Source organism: Archocentrus centrarchus, chromosome 13 (assembly GCF_007364275.1).
Source record: "Archocentrus centrarchus isolate MPI-CPG fArcCen1 chromosome 13, fArcCen1, whole genome shotgun sequence".
In the NCBI taxonomy this organism is placed as follows: domain Eukaryota; kingdom Metazoa; phylum Chordata; class Actinopteri; order Cichliformes; family Cichlidae; genus Archocentrus; species Archocentrus centrarchus.
Window position 1 is genome coordinate 29,499,148 of NC_044358.1, and position 22,461 is coordinate 29,521,608.

At 40.0% G+C, this 22,461-nt stretch overlaps 1 protein-coding gene and 2 non-coding genes across 3 annotated transcripts in view; 1 reads left to right on the plus strand and 2 right to left on the minus strand.

Moving 5' to 3' along the window:
• fchsd2 (FCH and double SH3 domains 2) overlaps positions 1–22,461 on the minus strand; it is a 65,176-nt gene that overhangs the window by 29,463 nt on the left and 13,252 nt on the right. Inside the window, exons 4-9 of the mRNA XM_030745135.1 lie at positions 15,218–15,261; positions 4,509–4,588; positions 3,910–4,054; positions 3,639–3,772; positions 1,395–1,449; positions 1,128–1,256 (exon numbers count right to left, since the gene is read on the minus strand). Coding sequence (XP_030600995.1) covers positions 1,128–1,256; positions 1,395–1,449; positions 3,639–3,772; positions 3,910–4,054; positions 4,509–4,588; positions 15,218–15,261 — 587 coding nt within the window. The remainder of the gene's footprint in view (positions 1–1,127; positions 1,257–1,394; positions 1,450–3,638; positions 3,773–3,909; positions 4,055–4,508; positions 4,589–15,217; positions 15,262–22,461) is intronic.
• On the minus strand, positions 16,062–16,135 carry trnat-agu (transfer RNA threonine (anticodon AGU)). The gene has a single exon. It is a non-coding gene; the product is annotated as a tRNA-Thr (tRNA).
• On the plus strand, positions 18,737–18,809 carry trnam-cau (transfer RNA methionine (anticodon CAU)). Its single transcript has one exon. It is a non-coding gene; the product is annotated as a tRNA-Met (tRNA).

Genomic DNA, 22,461 nt, shown 5'->3' on the forward strand with positions numbered 1-22,461 from the left:
GAGTGACGCATATATTGAGAAACGAAAATAAATAGATACATAAAATAATTTTATTTTAATATTTCAAGATCACAATAATGTTCCAATTTAAAACTACAACAAAATTGGATACTTATAATTTACTTCCGCAAGCCGCACAGAGCCGCAGATTAAGCCTGGATGAGCCGCATGCGGCTCTGGAGCCGCGGGTTGCTGACCCCTGGCCTATTTCATAAAGGCATGACTTTCAGATACTGTTCTGCTGTAGATAGTTATTTAGGCCTGCCAATTCTTCTTTTATTCACCACTTGTCCAGTTTCCTCAAATTCTTTAAGGACACACTGCACATCATGGTGAGATATGCCAAGTTTTTGGCTAATAGCTCTTTGGGAATCAGTTTTTTGGTGGAAAAATATACTATTTTTTTCATAGATTAAACAAAAGAAATGGGAACAGTAACTAGTAACTAAGTGTCTAAAGATACATTTTAAAATTGATTCTCTGTTATGTGTAGACACAACACTGGTTCATCCCTTGAGTGAGGTGCCTTTTTATGCTTGACTGATGCATAGGTCATCTTTTGTATTCAGCCACCTTTGCAGCTTAAAATAAAAGGCAAACTCTTTTCTTAAAGATTATTCAACATGCTGAAAATGATCATTTTCTGCTCACCGATCATTTGGTTAAAGTTGACATCAGCATGGCTCACTTTTCTTCACATAAGCCCCTTTCAAATCGTAAATCCACACAACTCTATGACTTCCTTTGAAGACTCAAAACTGTGAAATCAGCGCTTTTTCGTGTATGATATTTCCCTACCAGCTATTTCACTCATAGTGAATGGGAGCCTGACTTTGTGCACTCATGAAAGGAACACATTTTACCCAAAACGGAGCTTTAATTCAAAGCTCCGCAATTTGAATTCTGAAACCAGAAAATGCTTTCTCATTCCTATAAAAAAAAAAAAAAATCCCTCCGGATATTGTCTAAGTGAGACTCTTAAGTCAGTACTTGTTCTAGTAAAACAAAATATTGCTACAGCATTAAAATCTAAAGTCTTCTGCTTTATGTTTTTATCAGTTTAATGTGGATTCCCTTTCACACCACTTACCTCATTCATTTCCTTTCTTTCACCTTTCTGTATTTACCTGTATGCAGTGCAGCAGATCTGTGTGGTAGTAGCGATCATGGTGAGCATTGGCAGCAGCTAGCGTTAGCAAGTAGTCATTCCTGGCCTGTGTCGCCTTTGAGTTACAGTCACTTCTCTTTGCTTTCAACTTCAACAAACAGACCAACAAAAATGCATATAGTATTAAAGGAAACAGAGTGAAACAGCTTTTTCTGTTTTTCAGTGATAGTTTATTGTTGAAAAAAGCCCTGCCTAAAGAAGCTGGTGTCGTGTTTATGGCTCTTACCTTTACACTTGCTTTCTGTAAACTAATTCTTGACTGAAAAAGACCCAGTTTAGACCTGAAAAACAAAACAGAAAGAATAAAGGTCATGTCAATGAATAATGCATAAGTATCTCATTCTATTTACGCAAATTCATATAGCTATGTGAGCTTACATGTTTTTGGTTTTTTTGACAGCTGATATATTCACATTTATCTCAACGCATATTAATAACAAGTAAAAGAATACAGAAGTGAAGAATCCAAGGATTTCTACAGCATCCCCACTCTCTAATTCAGGCCAGCCTTTATAAATGGACCCTGGTCTGAGCAGAGTGAGACTTGACAGTGATAAATGTGAACCTGATCCAGACACTCATTTCTATCAGTGACAGAGAGAGCCTGTCTCCTCCCAGCATGTGTATCTGTGTGTATGAGCATAAAAACATAAAAAAAAAAAAAGTGTTTATTTCACTTAAATCTAATGCCTGCAGATGCAAATGCTTTAGTGCGTAATTTTCCCTGTATGCGAGAGAACCTGTAAAACGTTTCTACTTAAGCTACCCTGCTTTACACCCCGAGTGCTGTTAAAAATAATATTCACACCAATTTCTTCCTGTGTGTGCCTTTTGCCTCACCATTTTTATCCCCTGAAATACACACACGCACACACACTCTCCCATAATGGCACACAGGCGATAGAGTTATTTCTGTGGCTGTGACTTTCTACTGAGCGATAGAGAACAGAAAAGAGTAGATTGTCCAATCGATGTGAGCGCAAACCAAGGGCTGAGAATTCAATGAAGTGAAAATGTCACCATAGCTACTGCTACCTAGCGATGGGAGAAAAACAACGCTCATCAGCACCAGATCAAACTCTGGAACTAATTGTGAGACTGAAAAGCTTTAAGTGTTGAATTCTTAAAGCAGAAACATTACGACTCAGTTGGCTGTTCAGTGAGAAAGCATCTTAAGCTTGCAAGTTAATAAAGAAAAGGACAGACACTGATGTCGCAGGAAAAAAGAAAAGTTTTTAATCAGTGTTAACAAAGTAATACATTTTTCAAAAAGTAATAAATGTAAATATATAATTCGGATGTGGTTAGTTGACTGATCAAAACTAAAAACAGCAATGTTAACCAAACTATTCTTTACTGTTTCACTTGTGTTGTTTTGGTGTATTTTCATCTTTTTTTTTTCTTTGCCTGACTGTCTCTTAAACACCTGTGTATATTTGTGATTGATTGGTTCTTTCATCCTCAATGACAATGTTTTTCCCTTTCTTTATGTCTCGCTGTCAAACAAAAACACAAACAGACCCACACACATTCTCTTCACGAGGTTAACCAGCTTCAGTCTCCTGATTGTATTCTTCCCTACAATGGGGACCATCTGTTTAGAAATAGCTGTTTTATATTTACATGGAAGGGTGGCAAATTAAAGAAATATCCAAGATAAAATTTCTAAGTAAGGTTTTGAGACAGGCTGTACCACCAGAAGACGTTGAATGTGACTTGATATCGATACAAGGCTTTTGAGGAAGATTCCTCTTAAAACATATTCGCCCATTTGGTGTTTTGATGATGTTGTTGTGCAAAACACTCTCTTGGGCATCAGTCACACAGGCCTACACACCAGTCACTGGCAACCAGCGGTTGCTAAGAAAAGAATGCATATTCCCTGACTGGTGGGCAATTGGTTGCTGGAGATTAGTGCCAGTAACTAGCATGAAATTGGTTGCAAAGTGGTATAAGGTGCCACACCGAAAACCTTGCAACTGCTTTAGTTGCAAGCAGATTGCTGTGGTCCCCTGTAGTTTGCACAGACGTGGTGAACCTGTCTGCAAAGTGCTAGTGAAACTGTGAAAAGTGCTGCATAAACTACAAACGGAGAATGTTTGGCATCAAAGTAATAGTTGGTTGGAGCGTGTTGGTCGCAGCAGTCAGGCACAACTTTTACTGTGAAGATGAATTGCCTCCGTTTGCTTCTAGCAATCACAAGGAGGAGCATCCTCTTCACAACCAATTTCACACAGATCTGGTGACTGTTAAGGTCACATCATGATATGAATTCAATCACTTTCATATTCATCATATATAAAAACAATAAATTAGAATAACTTTGTATTGATTTGCAAGTGGACCCAACTCATGTCAGGTAAATGTGCCCTCCACACTAGATCCCCTTACTAAAGAGTGTTTTCACAGTTTTTCTTTTAATTTGGCAACTATACACACACAAAGATGCACAGTGTTGTGGCAGACTTACTTAGCTTCTATGTCGGCCTTCTCTCTTATAGCATGGGCAACCTGCTCACAGTCGTAGTATTTTTTCTTAGCTTTGGCCAACTCCTTCACTGACTCCTGCAGTTCTGCTTGAATACCACTCAACTGATCTATGGTCTGTGAAAAGGGAAAAAGAAAACAGGCAAGTGTTTGAAGAACAAGCATACTGACATGAATCAAGTTAACGCTGTGTGAGTACATGGAAAGATGCAGCAGAGAACAAATACTGCTTCAGGAAAATATGACCAACTCACCTTTTTAAGCTGCTGCTCCTTGTACAGTCTAACAGTCTTAGCAGGCTCTGATATTTGACTCTTGTAATTGTCGCATACATTGAGCCTGGACTGGCTCACCTGGACTGTACCTTCTAAGTAGGACCTCCACACTGCATACACATTCCTAGTTCAAGAGAAAAGGCACACAAATTCTGCAAGGTTTATGCAGCTGCAATATTTAATTAAATAATTTTGCCAGGATATTGGCCACTGTGGGGTTGCCACTGTGGGCTTTAAAAATTGTATGAGCAGGGACCCACAAGGGTAGAAGATTTGTGTCGGGATGTATTATTTCTGTTTGCCACACTAAGTTGGATCCAACTTGAAGTTTTCTATTTCAGTGCCTCTGTTAAGTAAAAAAATAAACTCATAACTGTTCTGTAGACCATGTCATTTTTTTTCTAGAATACTGAACAAATCCAACGGGGCATAAATTCAGCTTTCATCTAAGCACTGCAACTGAATATCAAAGCAATTTGTAGATGACGCAAGAAGAGAAAAGCAGTAACCAAAAACAGATATTACCTCCTAACCTTATGTAATATTTTTCTGTGTCACATGCACACACACAAACCTACCTATAGTCTGTTCTCTGGTCATCGGGGTTGATTCCAGGCCAGTCTCTCTTTAGGTACTGACTCGCTAATTTCTGCAGAGCCTGAAAGTACAAGAGTACAAAATGAGGTGCTGGGAATAATTAAGGGCCAGCTAGCGCCTATTTTCTGATTTATGAATCCCTTCCAAAGCCCAGGAGAAGATGCTTTTTGATGTTATCGGAAATATGCAGACTTCTGTTTGAATAAAATAAATGTGAACTACTTTGAGTCAGCTCATTTGCACCCTGTCTAAATTACAGTAATTCAGATGAGAAAAATAGTGTCTTATGCTTGGAATTCATGGGGCATAAAACACATTCAAATATATAACTTGACAGAAAATGTGTTTACTGCTATAATTATGCAAGACAAAGGAACATATGATGAAGACAGAAGTTTTATACAGTAGATATTTCACAGTTTATTTTGGGTGTCAGTAACAAAACAATAGAATGGCATTATGTCAGTGAATCCCCAGTCAGTTCCAGAGCGTATGAGCAGAAACCCAAGGGCTGCAAGAAAGGGTAACCTACATCCTCCAGACTGGGTCACTGTGTCATAGCAATGACTCACAGACACTCTGCCCTTGTGTCCCTGTGTACACATATGTAGGCATGGGTAGTCTTAATAAAAGAGCTGTTAACACATCAGAACAACTACTAAAACCCAACGAGGACAGATGGAGTTTCAAGACAAATGCTCTGCTCCTCAAAGCTACATTCTTTCCTTTATCTTTTTTATCACACTTCCAGATCTGCATGTAAATCTGATATCATTCCTGTTTACAAATCTCCTCCTTGTTCTCCAAATCATCACCACTCCCCTCTCTCATACTTGGCCCTACATCTCTTACATTATGATTCTCAGAGGCCTATTTTTAAATCTAAATTTGTTCCCCCCATACCCCTAAATGCAATCACATTAACACATATTCTCATCCTTTCTCCACACTCCACTTTCTAATATCAAGCTATTGAGCTGTCTTTCACTTTTGCCTCTCCTATTATAATATACTTTATTGAATTGCCTTCTATCACTCTCTCTGATCTTGCTCTTTTTTTTTTACCTTTCCCAGATGGTAACTGAAGCTATCAAAGAACAGCTCTTTCTCTAGGTCCCTGGACCAGATATTTGTTTCCCTCCAGCTGACACACGCTTGTGTCCTGGGGGAAAACTATGGCCTAGTGACCCCTGGCATCCACCATCTAAAACCTCCTAAAGAAGGGGAGAGGCACTCTTTTTTTTTTTTTTTTATGAAAGGGGGAAAAAGTGCATTATCTCTAAAATGTCTCAACTGGAGTGAACTAAGCACATGTTTTGTAGTATTTTAAATGAAGTGCACTGAGTGGTGATATTAATACAGAAAGTCTACTTTTAGCTTTTTGTAAACTCTCTAAGCATCTGTTTGCACAGCTATTATATATTAGATATAACCCTTGTTGACTGCCAACAGCCTATCTGCAAATAGGATGATATTCACCAATGGCAGTGGCTGAGGTTTATCTGGTTTATCAACAAACACATCTCAAAAGGCATAACTTTTACTTTTAAGGCGAACGGTTTCTATTTCCAGTCAGCGTTACACTTTTCAGTTTCACTACTGCTTGGCAAGTAGTTTCCAAGTGTTTGCAGGTAAGCCAGGATATCTTCCATGCAAACTATGGGGAACCATGGCAGTCTGCTAACAACCAAAGCAACTGCAAGGAGCTCTTCGGTGGTGTATACCTCTTTGCAACAAATTTTACACTAGTGACTGGCAGCAATCTCCAGAAACAGCTCACCAACTGGGTGTGGAATACAGACTTTTCCTTAGGTGGTTCCAGCCCCCCCTACGACCCTGACCAGGATAAGCGGAGGAGAATGGATGGATGGACTACCAGGAGGTCACTGATCAATGTCTAGGTGTCCTTTAGCAGTTGATTTCACAGAAACTTCCATCAGACTTTACAGGTAATATTAATTTCACCCTAGCAATAAGTGGTTACCAGGTAGTTGTTGACTGGTCAGTAGGCCTGTGTGCTTGAGGCCTTAAAGAAATCTCACTAATCTCTAAACTTCCCAGATTCCCTAATTAGACGCTCTGGGTCTCATCTCTAGAACTTTCCAAGACAAACAAACATTCACACCCACTTCACGATGATTAGTCAGCTGTCCCGCACAGTGAAGACAGGCTGGGTTTGAACCTCTCTTCGGAGATCTTCTTTCATTCTTGTTACAACTACACGTCTTTTGTTACAGTATTACATTTTCTGTGGCTGGCTTTTAAACCCATTTCACATTGAGGCCACTTACACAGAAAAGCAACAGAGAGAAATGTTTTACCACCAGGTGGGATTCTAAATGCCCCCACCTCTCTTAGGTAAAGAACTTCACACATTCATTATGAACCTGAGGTAACTGCCAGCATTTCAGTACACCTGTGAGCCAATGCAGACAAATGTGAGCTTACCCTTTATTTATAGGTGTGAGTGTCTTCAAAAGCAAGCCAAAACATAGAGCAGAAGGACTGGTTGCTTCACTATTAGACAAGACATCAACCACCTTCATGTCCTTGCTCCAAACCTTTTTTTAATGCCAGCACACAACTTAAAGCCTCCTGGATCGGTCCACAGTGACAGACCTGTTATCAGAGTAAGAGCAATGACTGAATGGTGAGAAGGACACTGACTGATGTGTGAAAGCTTCCCTAAGTGTCTTGGCCTATTAGGAGGATGTCTTCAGTCCTTCCAACTTTTTTTTTTTTTTCCTCAGCTCTTTTTCCTTTTTCTTTTTTTTTACCCACATTCTCCCTCTCTCTAGCTTCCTTCTAGTCATTTTCTACAGGATCCATCCCTCCATCCTCCTTTCTCTGCTGTCATCACCTGACAACTACCTGAACAGCATGTTGCCATAGCAACTCCTCTGCCCTCCCTCTGTGGTCTTGGTGAGGTGGAACTGTTCCTTTTAGTGTATACACACACACAAACACACACGCACACACACACCCACATGCACGCGCATCCTGTTTTTGTGATCAGAGTGGCAAACAGAGTACCCAGACAGGAGGATATGTGTGTGTGTGGTGGTGTGTGTGTGTGTGTGTGTGTGTGTGTGTGTGTGTGTGTGCGCGTGCGCGTGCGCGTGCATGCACGGGGGAGAGAAAGCGTAAGAGAGAGAGGGTTGAGAAACAAAGAAAAATAAGAAGAGAGGGAGATGGGTTCAGTTTGAGTAAATTTTAAGCATATGAACTAGAAAGCTTTGCTAAACATCCAGTATTTACACATATTATTATAAATATGTGTTTTCACACAACTTTTCTAAGCCTTACCCTATGACGCAACATGTGATAAAGTAAATGTCTTACACAACAAATTACGCTGTATTTAACCAGCCAACTCGCTTGAAAAATGTCCGTGTCATATCCAACTGCGGCAATTTGTGCCAGTGTGAGAAAAGAGCAGATAATAACAACAGCTAGTGAGAGGTCACTCTGCAACACACCCCCTGAAAGCTCTACTCATCCAGCACCCTTACCTACACCAAACAGAGCTTTTCCTGTAGCGAGAATGCAGCTGATGCATCACCTGCTATGTGCTACAGAGAACTACTACACAGGCTGTATTGTGAGGGTCAGCTGGTCGATTATTTGCTCAATATGCTCTCATCAGAGCCAACTGTCTCTGGTCTGGTGCTACTTTGACAAGAAGACAGGACTACATCAATAGCCTTGCAGGACTGATCAATTATTTTTGATGAGGGGTGTTTTAAGAACACCCCCGTGTTTTCACAGCTGTGAACTCACCCAGCATAATGGAGGCTGCTGGGTAATACTTAGGTTTACTTAATTAGTACCCTGAGTTGGCGCCAACCTAACATGGCTGTTATTCAAACTGATGGCTAAAAAGTTTAGTATAAACTTTGCAACAATTTGTATCACAGCTCAACTACCAGCAGGAAATATCATCGAGGCACGGCAGTCTAACCGGTCTGCATTAGGATGTTCCACCAACCTTTGCGCTTAACACTTAAGGCCTTGAATGTGAACACACAAGAATTAGCATATTTCATTATGTTTGGTCTAGCAATCATTTTATTAAAGAACATGCATGTAGCTACATCTTCCCTGACAGACCTCCTCTCTCCTCTCGAAAGAAAAATTCTATGAGGATGATAACTTGTTTTTTTTGTTTTGTTTTTTTTCCCCTCAAGCTCACAAGCTTTATTACTCAGTATCTCTCGTGCTGAATCACTGGTTGTTAAAGTTTTATTTAGTGAAGAGTATCTGGAAATCAGAGAATATGGACTCCAAGTCTGTTGTTATCATTTCAGTATAAACGATTTATCTAATTATGATGCTAGTAGGTAGCATGCAGCCCACACTCTGGCAGATTTAGCTGATTAATAATAGCATGAATCCCACCCCCCAACCACCACACCCTCCCTCCCAACACTGTCTGGAGTTCCTATGTGAAAGCAGCTACAGTTACATTCTTTTCTTTTCCAAGTCCACGCAGAGGCACTGATTACAGGACAAAGTGTGATGACATAACTGTTACTCACTGGCCTGAATGATGACTGTACTTTATCTGAAATATTTACGGTCACACCCAAAATTTGTCAAGGGAGCTTTTAAGTGTCAGAAATAACTCATGATTACATTTGAGCAACTGTGTAAAGATGAAGTGAGGTCATGCAGAAAGAGCAGTCGTTAAAGTTATAATTTATAAGCAACTACCAGTTTCCATGTCTCACTCATCCCTTCACAATTTCTTTGTTTATTTAATTACTCTTCTGTTGGCTGCAGATCCTACTAAACAACTCTTCAAACAGTCACCTTGATACTTCTGCCTCATGTTTACTCTCTCTGTTCCACTCACTTTTCTCCTGTCTGCGTCTCACTCACTTTTGCTCATCTTCCAGCTCTCTCTGTCTGATTTTTTGCCTGCCTTTGCATGCCTGCTTTTTCAGCCCGCCCTCACTTTCTCAGCTACCTCCAAGATCAATATACTTGATTTCCTCTCTCGTCTCATCCAGCCTTCACTTATCTGCCCCCGAAGCTCTCTGCTTCTTGTTTATGTGTGTGCAGGGTTAGGGTGGCTCTGACATCCACATCTGCAGAATAAGCTACAGTAAAGAAAGGGATCAGTGAGTGGAGGGAAGCATGATACAGGACGATGTGAGAACAGGGAGATAAAAGAGAAGCTGTTACTTTCTTCATCACAGTGCCTCTTTTTTTTCTAACAATTCTATTAACCTTGAAATCAATGCAAATTAAATATTATAATAGTATCTAAAATCAGATACATTAGAGATAAATGCATGATTAACAAGACAGCTACAGTATAATGGATGTGTGCATGAGATCCTGTTACATACAGTAAGAAGAAAGCATGAGAGAACTATAGAGCGAAGGCTGAAGAAGGAAAAAGGTGAAAAATAAATTGCAAATAACTCTGTTTTGAGTGTGTTTTGAGTGTTCAGATCTGATATGAACACTGAACCTAAGAATTCATGTATGCCTTTTTAAAAATTCTTAAATATTTTTTTGCTATAGAACACAACATAAATCAATAATAACCAATGACATTAATGCTGATTTAGCACAAGTAACAGTGCAGCATAGCAGACACAGAGCAGTGCAGTAGGCATGCCTTTTTGGGCAGTACAGTGAAGTATGACCCCAGCCTAAAACTATTCCAGTAATGCTGATCGTGGGAGGGGGATAAGGGACAAACAGCTAACCCACACGCACAAAAAACATGGAGCTTTGATTGACGGCTGGTAATTGTGGCTGACTCCTGGGATGTCTGGTTTGACACAGCGAAAGGACAAAGGTTAAACGACAGCATCTTCACTTTCTTTCTCGCTCTGTTGCCCCCCCGGCCTTTTTTCTTTAGCTATTCTGTTAAAGAGTCATATCCGTTGTTCTCCTGCCTCACTGAAGGCTGATTGGCTTGATTTTCCTGATCCACCACCAGGGGTCAGCTACCTGAGTGTCTAGCAGAGAGACACTCCAGAGCCAAACCATACATGCATAGTAAAATCCTATTGTGAGAGGAGAAAGGGGGGAAAAGATTCTGTTTGCTTATTGGACCTTTAAACAAAATCTGACATTCATCATGCATTTATTAAAAAACAAAACAAAAAAAACCCCACTGCATTCAGACATTCCTCCACAAACACTCACCTACAATTAGGAGGGAATCTATTGTCCTACTAAGTAAGGGGCTTGTTGCTAGGCAACCTCTATTTCTAAGGTGAAAAAGACAGCGGTGAGGGAGAACAGTGAAAGACGGGGAAAGCTAGATAGAGGAAGGGATATAATGAGTGTCTGAAAGCAGGGGGGTTGACCACAGGAAACGCTCACTTAATCATTCAAACCGCATGCAAATAAAGACACTCAGCCTCTAACACACACAAATAAGCACGTTCCTCTTTCCCTCCTCTCTCCTCCCATCCTCTACACTCATTCTCTCATGTGCATATGTATGGTGAGGATACTGGAGCTTCAAAATGAGGGTTACTTGTATGGGCAGCTGTGAGAAGGCTGTATGGTAATATATGCTTAAGAGCAGGATGGGTTATGTATAAGAATGGTTTTCATTAAGCTCTTTTTTTTTATAGCTTAGAACATTGCTCAGTGATTGTGTGTGTGTGTAAATGTCATGGGAGCTTATGCAGAGCAACATCAAATACAATGGAAATCAGACAGTCTCACAGTGTTGGCTGCAAGCGCTGCTTGGCTTCTTCTTAGACACAACTTAACTAACGCTCAGTATCACAATTATGCTGACTCAGCCGTCTACTGGGAAATGTATTTTGGTTCTTCGTGAGTCCCAACAAATCAGCAGCATACTACAAAGTGGCGGTCTTGTGGATGAAAATAATTACATGGTATGTAAGCAGCTCGACCACGTTTAAAATGACAGTGGTGTGAAAAAAAATGCCGCTCTGAAGTGTTTTAGCATTACTAGCACTGCCAGAAGCTGAGGTAATGCACCTATAAGCTGTTTGTGAGACACAATTAAACAACAAAAATAGAAGAAGAAAGCCTCGCTAACTACCAGGTGCCGGTCAAATGTGCCATGTGGTAGCATAAAGATGCTACCTGTGGAGGAGAGCAGGAGAAACACATTAAGTCAAAAACTACTACAGTTGTACCAAAGTTCTGTGTGGAAATCCCCTAAAAAAAAGGATGAACATGAGGTCCAACGAAAACTCTCCCACACCTATACACTGTCATTTGAGAGTGGTTGTGGGTGAAACCATCAAAGAATGATGAAATAGTTCCCAGTCAATCTAAATGGTGCTATTGCTTGAAATTTCTATCCCTACACAATGAGAATTAATCTCATTGCCTTACCTAGTGGTACCTTTAAATAGCACTTCAAAGTGTTCCAAGTTTCCTTTCAATTTGTCTATTATTATCAAACTATTCATCAAGTGTTACTGAATGAATACTTTGTTCATTTCAGTAAGAAAATGAGCCTTGAAAAGAGATTTGTGTATAATCTAAAAGCCCAGGCATGTCTTGGTTTGGAAATAGGAGCTCTGATATATATTGAAAGCCGCTCTATTAAAGAAGGCAAGAAGCCTTTTTCATGAACAGAGGTGCAAGCGAGAAAGTTAGGGGGCCTTTAAACTGCCAGCTCTCTAGTACAAAGCCCTCTGTTATGGGTGATTGCACCCATGTGAGAAGTGTTTGGTGAATTTACTACAAGTGAGTGTATGTCATGTTTTTTTTTTTTAAAAAGGGCTAAAACATCTACTACTGACTGGGCATGGTGCGTAATTACATGCAAAACCCTTTTTCTGTCTGATAAGAGTTACAACTGCAGCATTTTATCAAACTGGAAACAGAAGAGACAGAATATACAAAAGAAAAAAGGAAAAATAAACATGGAAACATTTGCCAATAACTACACGGGAACAAGGGAAGTGAAACCAAATGTGGCCTGCAGCATATGTGTGAGTTTTTAATCATCTGAAGAATTAATCAAAAGGAAATCTGAAAGCCTCACTTTGGAAAGCACTGGCTGCCAATGCAGTATGCACTTCCTTTCACATCTTTTTAAATCATATTTCTACTAGGAAACCTATTAAGTATAAATGTATTTTTAGCACAGAATGGGGACCTTCTGCAAACAGTGGCATAAATGATTAACATTTACTTACTTTCACTGCTGTTACAGTATTGTTGCACAGAATATTACTGATTGGACTCAAGGCTAAATTACAATTATTAAACTAATTTAATAAGTTACAAATTACTATCTCACTTTATTAAAGACACAGTGCTGGATGAAAATTAAATTACCCACATAAGGCTTCAGTATAAACAGCACAGCAACTTTTATTAGCAAAGAGGTCAAACCTGGAAAATCAAAGTGCAACTGCAGTTTGAGCAAGATAAAAGATCTAAGTTACCTCTCTTGCTTTCAATAATTCTTGAGAAAGCTGTCACTCATCCGCTCCTCCTGGTTGAAGGACAATATTTGACTCACAGTACTGAAAATGCATTATTCAAAATTACTAATGACATTCTTATGTGCTCAGATAAATAAGACTATTTTAGTTGTGCTTGACTTATCTGCAGCCTTTTACACTACTCATTATGCCTTTCTAGTTGACAGATTATTGAAACGGATTGGCATCGAAAATGGTTTTATCACACTTATCTGACAGACACTTCAGAATCCATAATAATAAATAAAAGCCTTCATTTGCTCCTCTTCCTCTGATCCCTCAAGGCTCAATGCTTGAACCTATTCTGTTTTCATTACATACTATATTACCCCTCGATCATCTTTAAAAGCTTAAAAGGCCTTGCTTACCACTGCTGGGCTGGTGATATGCAACTGTACTTTCTATTAAGCTTAACAAATTCAACAGCCTCTCCTACCTTGGTGAATATTTTACTGCTTTTAGTGATTGGATGGCTTCAAATTTCCTCCATCTATATACAGGGATCCTCAAATCCTGACTAAGGTGTGTTGAAGCAGAGACACCTCTAAACCTGCAGGACACCGGCCCTCGAGCCTGGATTCTGAGGATCCCCTGATCTATATCCTAGGAAACTGAGGTTCTTGCATTCAGCGTTGTGTCTTTTACTTTGGCCCCCTCACCAGCAATATTAATCACATTCTAAGAATCTTGGTTTTATTTTTGTCATGTCTTTGAGCTTATTCCAGTCTTGGTGTTTTTCATCAAAGAAAAATTTTACCTTTATTGCCATCCAGTGAAACTCAAAATTCATTTTAAAATGTTAATAGTTAAATACATATAAAGCCCTATTATTGCCAGGCTCTTGCATATACGGCAGACATGCTGAGACCTTATTCCAGCAGTCAGCCTGGCTGTTATTTTAAATCCAAAGGCATTTGTGGCACCTAAACTTTCTCAGGTTATCTGAATCTGGTTTTTGTTTTCACTTCTGCAGAAAACTCTTTTTTTAAGTTTAACTTTCCCTAATCTTTCACCCATGAATTTTGGCTTTTATGGATACCAAATGTGAGTATGAAAGTATGTAAATAATGAGCAAATGTAAGATCGTATGCTTGTAATGCACTGTATGCAGGGATATATATATACACTTCTTTAATGTATGTTTAAACCCAAACTATGAAATACTTTGTAACTGTGTGTTTTTAAAAGGGTTATACACATAATTATCATCATAAGGGAGTAAGAAAGCCCTTCATATTGCTCTCCCACAGGAAAGGTACTGGCACTGCGGGGATTTAAACCCAGAGTTTCACGTTTATAGGACAGGCAACTATAGGACAACTAAGTCAGAGCACCCCCTATTCTTGAGTGTTCACTAAGTACAATGGCCACTGTATGATGTCGCACTAGTAACTGTAAACAGCCATCAACAGGTACAGGAGGCTTGTCAAGATAGAAAAATGAAAAATATAGAAACAGGGTCTATTTGAAGCCACTAAATCTGACTGCAGATACGTAGAAGTTTAGTGTTCAAGGGCCCAATGACTCCTTACGCTACCAGTAAAGATGTTAACTAATTCTGATTAGTTAAGGTTCCAATCTCACAGGCACAGAAACTGATTGGCAACCATCTGTCAACCACTGGCTCACCAACTGGTTAGTGAGTGGTTGCTGGCAGCTTATATACCAGTCAGTGGAGCAACCACTGTTTGCTAGAGATAAGTGCGTATTTTGCAACTGGTTGGTGAGTGGTTCCTGGTGTGAAACTGGTTTATGTCACACTTTTTCAAGTTTCACTACTGCTCGGTAGATACTTAGGAAGTATTTGTAGAGAAGTGTCCATCTTCCATGCAAACTACAGGAGACCAGGGCAATTTTCTAGTGACCAAAGGATTAACGAGGAGGTCTTTGGTGGAGCACCCTCTTTGTGACCGATTTCACCCGGCAACAGCCAGCAACCTCTAGCAACCACTTGCCAACCGATCAGGTAATGCATATTTTCCCCTAGCAACTGGAATTTGCCAGGGGGTTGCCAACCAGTCTCTAGGCCAATGTGACTGAGAAATAAGAAGATCCTTGTTAGAATATCAGAGCAGTTGGACTGTGTAAATGAGGCACATTGATATTGCTGCAGCGGTGCATCCAAAGATGATGCAGAAGTAGACATCTTTAAGCCACATATGTTTTAGTTTTTTTTTTTAATGTGTGAGTTCCCATAACATTTTCATCACACACCTCATATTGAACAAGAGTCCAGCAAGACTTACCTGTGCATAGTCCCGCTCCAGCTGTCCCTTCTTCAGACTGTAGCCTCCTGCAAAAAAGAAAGACAGAGATTTGCTGAAGCATACAGAGGGTAAAAGAAACTACAGATGGATCATAATATATACACCACAACGAATACCACCTAAGAACACATCAATACTTCAGATAACACATAGGAGGCAGAAGAAATCTAGATCTGATGTTTATTTTCAGTGACGTTTGTGTACTGTGTGTTCATTATAATGAAAAAACACAATGCTGCAATCGCTTTGAATATTCCAGGGGTGAGCTGGGGTGACCACAACATTATGCAAGGATAGAATTACCACTCTCTTTTTTATTTCTCAACAATTCTTTCTAAAAAATATTTCCTGAATTTATGACCAACAAGAAGCACAAACTCCTACAACCTTTCCCCTTTCCCTGTCAATGTGACTCAACAACATCCTGGCAGTGAAGAGGACAGTGAAAGCTCTTATCACAGCCCAAGAATGTGCAGAAAGAAAAACAGGTAAATATTTTGGCTATGATTCTGAATGATCAAAACAGCATATATAGTGGAGATGGCCAGGGCACAAAATATTTACCTGGATATTTTTTAATAAATCTAACTATATTACTCTGAATACTCAAGTTAAATGTACAGTTCAACAGATGTGATCTCAGCTAACTAATCACTACCACGTTTAAAGGACTTTTAGACATCACAATTGTTTTCATTATTTTTTATTTCTTTCCTAGAAACTTGCAGTGGGTTGTTGTGGACATGCCAACTGTTTCTGAAGCTGTTAAGAAATAGTTACAACAGTACAGCCGCTATACACTGGAGAGCACAAAAGTAAATAAAGGCACTGCTGGGATTCGAACCCAGGATCTCCTGTTTACTAGACAGGCGCTTTAACCAACTAAGCCACAGCGCCATATAGGCACAGGGGCACATAAAACAGAACAGAGTGTGATAGATACAGTCAAAAGAACAGGTACTGAGTCCGAGCCATGTCAACATCATTATTTCAAAGGCTCTCTGTGTAACATTCACACTTGGTCAGTAGATGCAAGTAAGCATTGCTAAAAAAAAAAAAAAGTAAGACACATAACTAGACTGTCTTGTACTGTTATCCTACTGTACATACAGTATACTTACATACAGTTTATGCATGTTTTACCATGCCAGAGTGGCGAGTGTATATACTTTTTAATTGCATGTATAATGACAAACAAAGGTGAAACTTCCTAACACGACATCTTCTGCTGTTGATAAACTTGTAGGTATGCTACATGAATATAATTTTACATTAGGCAAACAACAAGGCAACTCATGTTTTTTCACCAAAATATCAAAAGGGGTGCATAACAAAATGAGAGCTCAACAGAACAGATACGAAATCCGCCAACTACTGACAATCAATTCTCCGGAAAACGACACAATAATTCCTGTAAGATTCCAGACTCTGTATGGGGACAGCAAGAGGGTCTAAAGTTTTTCTTAATAGCATCTAAAGTCTTTGTCTTTTCTCTGCTGAACATCAGTAATAAATTGTAGATCTTTTTTTCCTTGATTTTTTTTTAATCCTGTTGGCAATTTATAACAATTTTATTGTTCTACAAGCATTAATACGCGATCCTAGAACAGAGCATCTATTTGTACTTGCTGACCTTATATCAAATTTCACATAGTTTAAGCCATTCTGATACTGCTTTCACACCCTTAAACACCACAAAGACTGTAGTTGAAAGAACAAAAACTAAAGCTGGTCTTTTAAACATTAATCCAGTGAAATAATTATAATAAGATACTTTCCTGCCTTAATGACAGTTGTGATTCTGAGTCTGTTCATTTACATAGTCATTTTTTTTTCCTGGCTTCAAATAGTTAGATTTTATTACTATAGACTAGTAGACCTTTTGCAGGCTTTTTTGACCACAACACTTAATACTTAAACTACTGTACAGTGCTTTTCCTGTTTACAAAACACTCAGCTGTGCAGTTTTTCAAGTCTGTATTATGTGCTTAACCACTTCATCATTTTCTAACATATTGGTTTGATCTTTGTAAAATCAGTCACTCTGCTGTCAGTGCCACTTCACTCCATGTTTGTGATTGGTCAGGTGCTGCCATTGCCAACCCTGAGAGAGCTGAAAAGAGTCACAGAGGCAAAGCAGGACAGAAAACCTTTACATAGAATGTAAAGAGTCACAGAAGCAAGAGAGTCAGTAAAGGTTTCATTCAAGGTTTAAAAAGAAACACTTAAGTTCAAGTCACCCAGAAACAAGGCCGTGTATTAGTACTCCCAAGATACATTTTTAGATATTTCAAAGGTCATCACATGAGTTTCATTTGCTTTTAAAGCCTTGTGTTAGCCCAAATAAATACTGAAGTCAATTTTTAATGCACGCCACCTGAGACTCCCATTCTGGCTTTTCAGTGTGGATGGAGATTCTTTGTAAAAAACCACTAGTGTGGATGGGAGTTGTTCTCATATGTAAATGAGGGCATTGTGTTGAGGTATCAAGAATAATCTAATCATTAGCATTAACCTTCAGTTTTATTCCACATGTAGCTATCTAGAGCTCTCTGGCCCATGCGGAAGCACACTTGATCACTGGGTAACTTGTTCAGGCTTTGTTGGACCAGGACTTTTGCAAAATTATTCTTTGTGTGAAACAATAATAGCAGATTGGCAGAAATATGAGAGGCAGTTATAGATTGGGGCATAAAAACATGACTGAATATGAACTACTGTTGGTTACAAGAAGTGATCTGTATCTGCAAGAGGACATTTAATGGCTTCATCACAGGCATTATAAGCTGGTGTTTACCCCCACTCAAAATACTTCAGAACAGTACTGCTATAGCGTATTGTTAATTTAACATGGCATTCAGAAACAAGCACCATTATCCTCTGTTCTTAAAATGCAATGCCTCAAGGCCTTTGGCTTTGTATATTCACTTACAACAACACAGGGTATATTCCATCCCAATACATATCCCATGTTGATATTGTTGGAATAATTAGAATCATGCTTTTTATTATTGTACAATATATTTTAACTTCAAGTCACCAAACCAGCGTTCTCTTAAATTTGATCCAGACAACAGACTGTTAACAGCTACATTTAAGCTCCACCAGGAAAGAGAAACGGTGGAAGAAGACACAGAGGGGAAGATAACTGTAAGCGTAGACAGCATAATTACCACCAATGCCCTCTATGATAATTACAGCCCAAACAAATAGGGTAGTGCTTCTTGTAAAACCTTTCCCCAGGCATCATTTCTGTGTTAAAGGTGCTATATTCATTCTGGTTTCCAAACTGAGGCTGCTTAACAAGTTGCTTTTAAATCAGAGACTGTAGAAATCTGCAACCACTGCCATTTATCACTGATCTGCTGCAAGAGCCTGGAGCATGTGTTTAGTGTTTAACCCCGCCCCATACTTTTCAGCTGAAACACGACACACACCCCCCACTGAGTAGACCTGTCCACGCCTGGGCTTTGTGTCTGTTGTTAGAAGTGGACACGTGCCTTGTTGGCGCAGTAGGCAGCGCGTCAGTCTCATAATCTGAAGGTCGTGAGTTCGAGCCTCACACAGGGCAGAAGTTTTAAAATGCTCTACAAAAAAGCAACTTTGGACAAAGCACTAGAAAAACTAAGCACCTGTTTATATGTCTGTGTAGATTCTCAGTCATCCAGGTCATAGTAGTCTCTGGAGCTTGAAAAAGGCGACTGGACTTCTTTTTGTTTCTTGAAGACGTTTCACCTCTCATCCGAAAGGCTTCTTCAGTTCTCAACCAAATGGTGGAGAGACCCAGGTATTTAAACCCCTGTGGGCGTAGTCCCCTGGAGGTGGTTATGACCCTCTATTGATCATGTGTGTGAACACATGTGCCCAGGTGTGAAGGGGGCGTGGGTCATATTTAATCAGTGGTTTCAGTTGAAACCAATTTAGGACTCCGCTCCATTGTTTCCTGTGGCCTATTGAGGTCACTGGAACAAAGGTGTGAATGGGGGTTGAGACGTCTGGGAAGGGAGCTCAGGACAGCACTGTAAGCGGGGGAAAGTTGGTGACGTAATCCACCTCCTCTGTTCAATGATGGTTGTTCACAGTGGACATAGATGGCTTCTTTCACTCCTCTTTCAAACCATCTGTTTTCCCTGTCCAAAATGTGAACATTGGCATCCTCAAAAGAGTGCCCTTTTTCCTTCAGATGCAGATGTACTGCTGAATCTTGTCCTGTCGAGGTGGCTCTTCTATGTTGTGCCATTCGTTTGTGAAGAGGCTGTTTGGTTTCACCAATGTAGAGGTCCGAGCACTCTTCACTGCACTGAACAGCATACACTACATCGCTGATCTTGTGTTTGGCGGGTTTGTCCCTTGGGATGCACCAGTTTTTGTCTTAGGGTGTGACTTGGTTTGAAGTATACTGAGATGTCATGCTTGGAGAAAATTCTTCTGACTTTCTCTGACAAGCCTGACACATATGGGATGACAATGTTGTTCCTCTTGTCCTTCCCATTCTCTGTAGTTTGTGTTTGGCCTTCATTCCTGTGCATCTTAGCTGATTTGATGAAGGCCCAGTTGGGGTAACCGCATGTTTTGAGGGCTTTCTTAATGTGTGTGTGTTCCTTATGCTTCCCTTCTGCCTTAGAGGGAACACTTTCCGCACGGTGTTGTAGGGTCCTGATCACCCCAAGTTTGTGTTCCAGAGGGTGGTGGGAGTCAAAGAGGAGATACTGGTCTGTGTGTGTGGGCTTCCGGTAAACTTCAATGTTGAGGCTTCCATCTTCCTCGATAAGCACCGCACAGTCCAGGAATGGTAACTTGTTATCTCTGGTGTCCTCCCTGGTAAAACGTATGTATTTATCCACTGAGTTAATGTGACGAGTGAAGGCTTCTACTTCTTGGTTTTTGATTTTGACCCAGGTGTCATCTACATATCTGTACCAGTGGCTAGGTGCCATCCCTTTGAAAGAACCAAGAGCTTACTTTCCACTTCCTCCATGTAAAGGTTGGCTACAATGGGAGACACTGGGGAGCCCATGGCACATCCATGCTTCTGTCTGTAGAATCCATCATTGTATTTAAAATATGTTGTGGTAAGGCAGAGGTCTAAAAGTGCACAAATCTGATCTGGGGTGAAGCTGGTTCTGTTCTGTAAGGAGTCGTCTTCCTGTAGTCGTCTTCTGACGGTCTCCACTGCCTCAGTTGTGGGTATGCAAGTGAAAAGTGAAACCACATCAAAGGACACCATGGTTTCATCTGGATCCAGTACAAGATTCTGGACCTTGTTAGTAAAATCTGTAGAGTTTTCAATGTGGTGGGGTGTGATGCCAACAAGCGGTGATAAGATGGTGGCACCTGTTTACTATAAACATGAGCCAACCGCGGGACCAATCTTCACCAAAAAAAAAGATTCCTGCATTAGGTGTTACTGCCCTCACAGAGACATGCTCCTGCAAGATCTTTGGAACAATGTAAATGAGTACCTTGAAAAACTTGCCAAGTTGACCTTGAAAAACCTTGCTGCCTTTAAGGCAAAGAGCAGAATTATCAATAAATAATGATCTTAAACTGCAAATATTTGCTCAACTATGACAGTATATTACATTTGCACAGTAGTAATAGTAGAGTTGCACAAAGCTTGACTACATTCACAAGAACAGCTGTCTAAAACCATTTAAATGCTACATATCAAAGAGGTCTAGCAGGGTCAATAAAAAGGAAAAACTGTAGTGTTCATAAACAGAAATACGTGTCTTAAAACCCACTTGGGCCACCCCAGAAAGCATGTTTTGGACTATGGAGCTTCTGTAGTAATGAAATATATTAGTAAATAATATCAATATATAGCCGGGGCAAACAGGGGTGAGCTTAAAGTGGAATTCATGGTATTCACAGTGTTTGTATCGGTTTACATAGGTATATGATTACACAGAGTGAATGACATAACACAACTAACACATCTACAAATAATAAGGACAAATAATATTGAGCCGGGTAATGTAATAGCCCTGCATCAAAAGGCACTGCTGGTATTTGAACCCTGTTTACTAGACAGGCACTTTAACCAACTAAGCCACAGCGCCTACGCTAGTGAAAACGGGAAATGGCCTTGACACACACCAGCTTACACTGAAATCCTATCATTAATTAACAATGTAACACAGAGAAAGAGTGACAACCAGTCCAATTTACTGAATTGAGAGAATTCAGAGGGATTCACAACCTACGCAAACACAAAGCAGCTCACAATGGATGATGCTGTGCATAGGTCAAATGCTGACTGGTTGCAAAGAGAGCCGGAAGAGGAAATTGAGACAGTGGACAGTAGACTTAAATCAGTTAAAATGACACAGAGACATACAGTGGCTGCAATGGACACATTTCATTGTTTTTAACACTTGGTTACTCTTCAGCTCTTTACATGTTATAACAACTAACAGCAGCACAAACAGCCCACGGGTGGTTTGTGATGCTGCCCCTGGTGACAGTAAACAGCTCCAACATGTAGATCAGGGTATGCACAGCCGTCCGGAGGCTCTGCGTAAGAGCGATGCACAACCACAAATCTGCCTTTACACCAACCGTACCGTAGCAAACACATTTGACATGACAGTGGTGGAGAGGCAATAAACCTTAAAGTGTTTGGAGTTGAGAAACTTTAATTATTCCATACTAAATCAGGCAGACTTTATCAGGCAGTTTGTGGGGAGGGCAATGAATTTAAATGAAACCAGAATTAAAGACAGGTTTAAAAATATGGCTCTATTCATACACAGCCAATTACATCTGGGCATGTCTGGGCTTCTCATGCTGCCATGGTTACAGTGAGGTGGAGCCCGCATATGTAAACATGGACACCCAATTATCAGCTGGAAATGTCATTCACACCCATTCTGAATGTTCATGGGAAACTGTGTTCTTAAAGGAGCGAAAATAAGCGGAACAGGCATTTCAGAGTGAGGTCTTAAAAGTTATATAGATCTAAGTAGGGCAAAACTACCATTTTGTCTATTTTAAGATTATACTGTACTTCATGTCCGTGTCTATTTGCATTTGCATTCTTCACTCCCTGCATTTGTTCAGCTAGCAATTCACATCTGTTCCTTAAAAGCCTCTCCATACCCTCACTGCACCTCTGTGTTTGTCTCTCTTCCCTGCTCTGACCCTTTCTCTCTGCCTTGATGCACTCTGCTTTTCTGACTCCTTTGTCTGCCCACTATTGCTGCATGTGTGTAACTGATTGT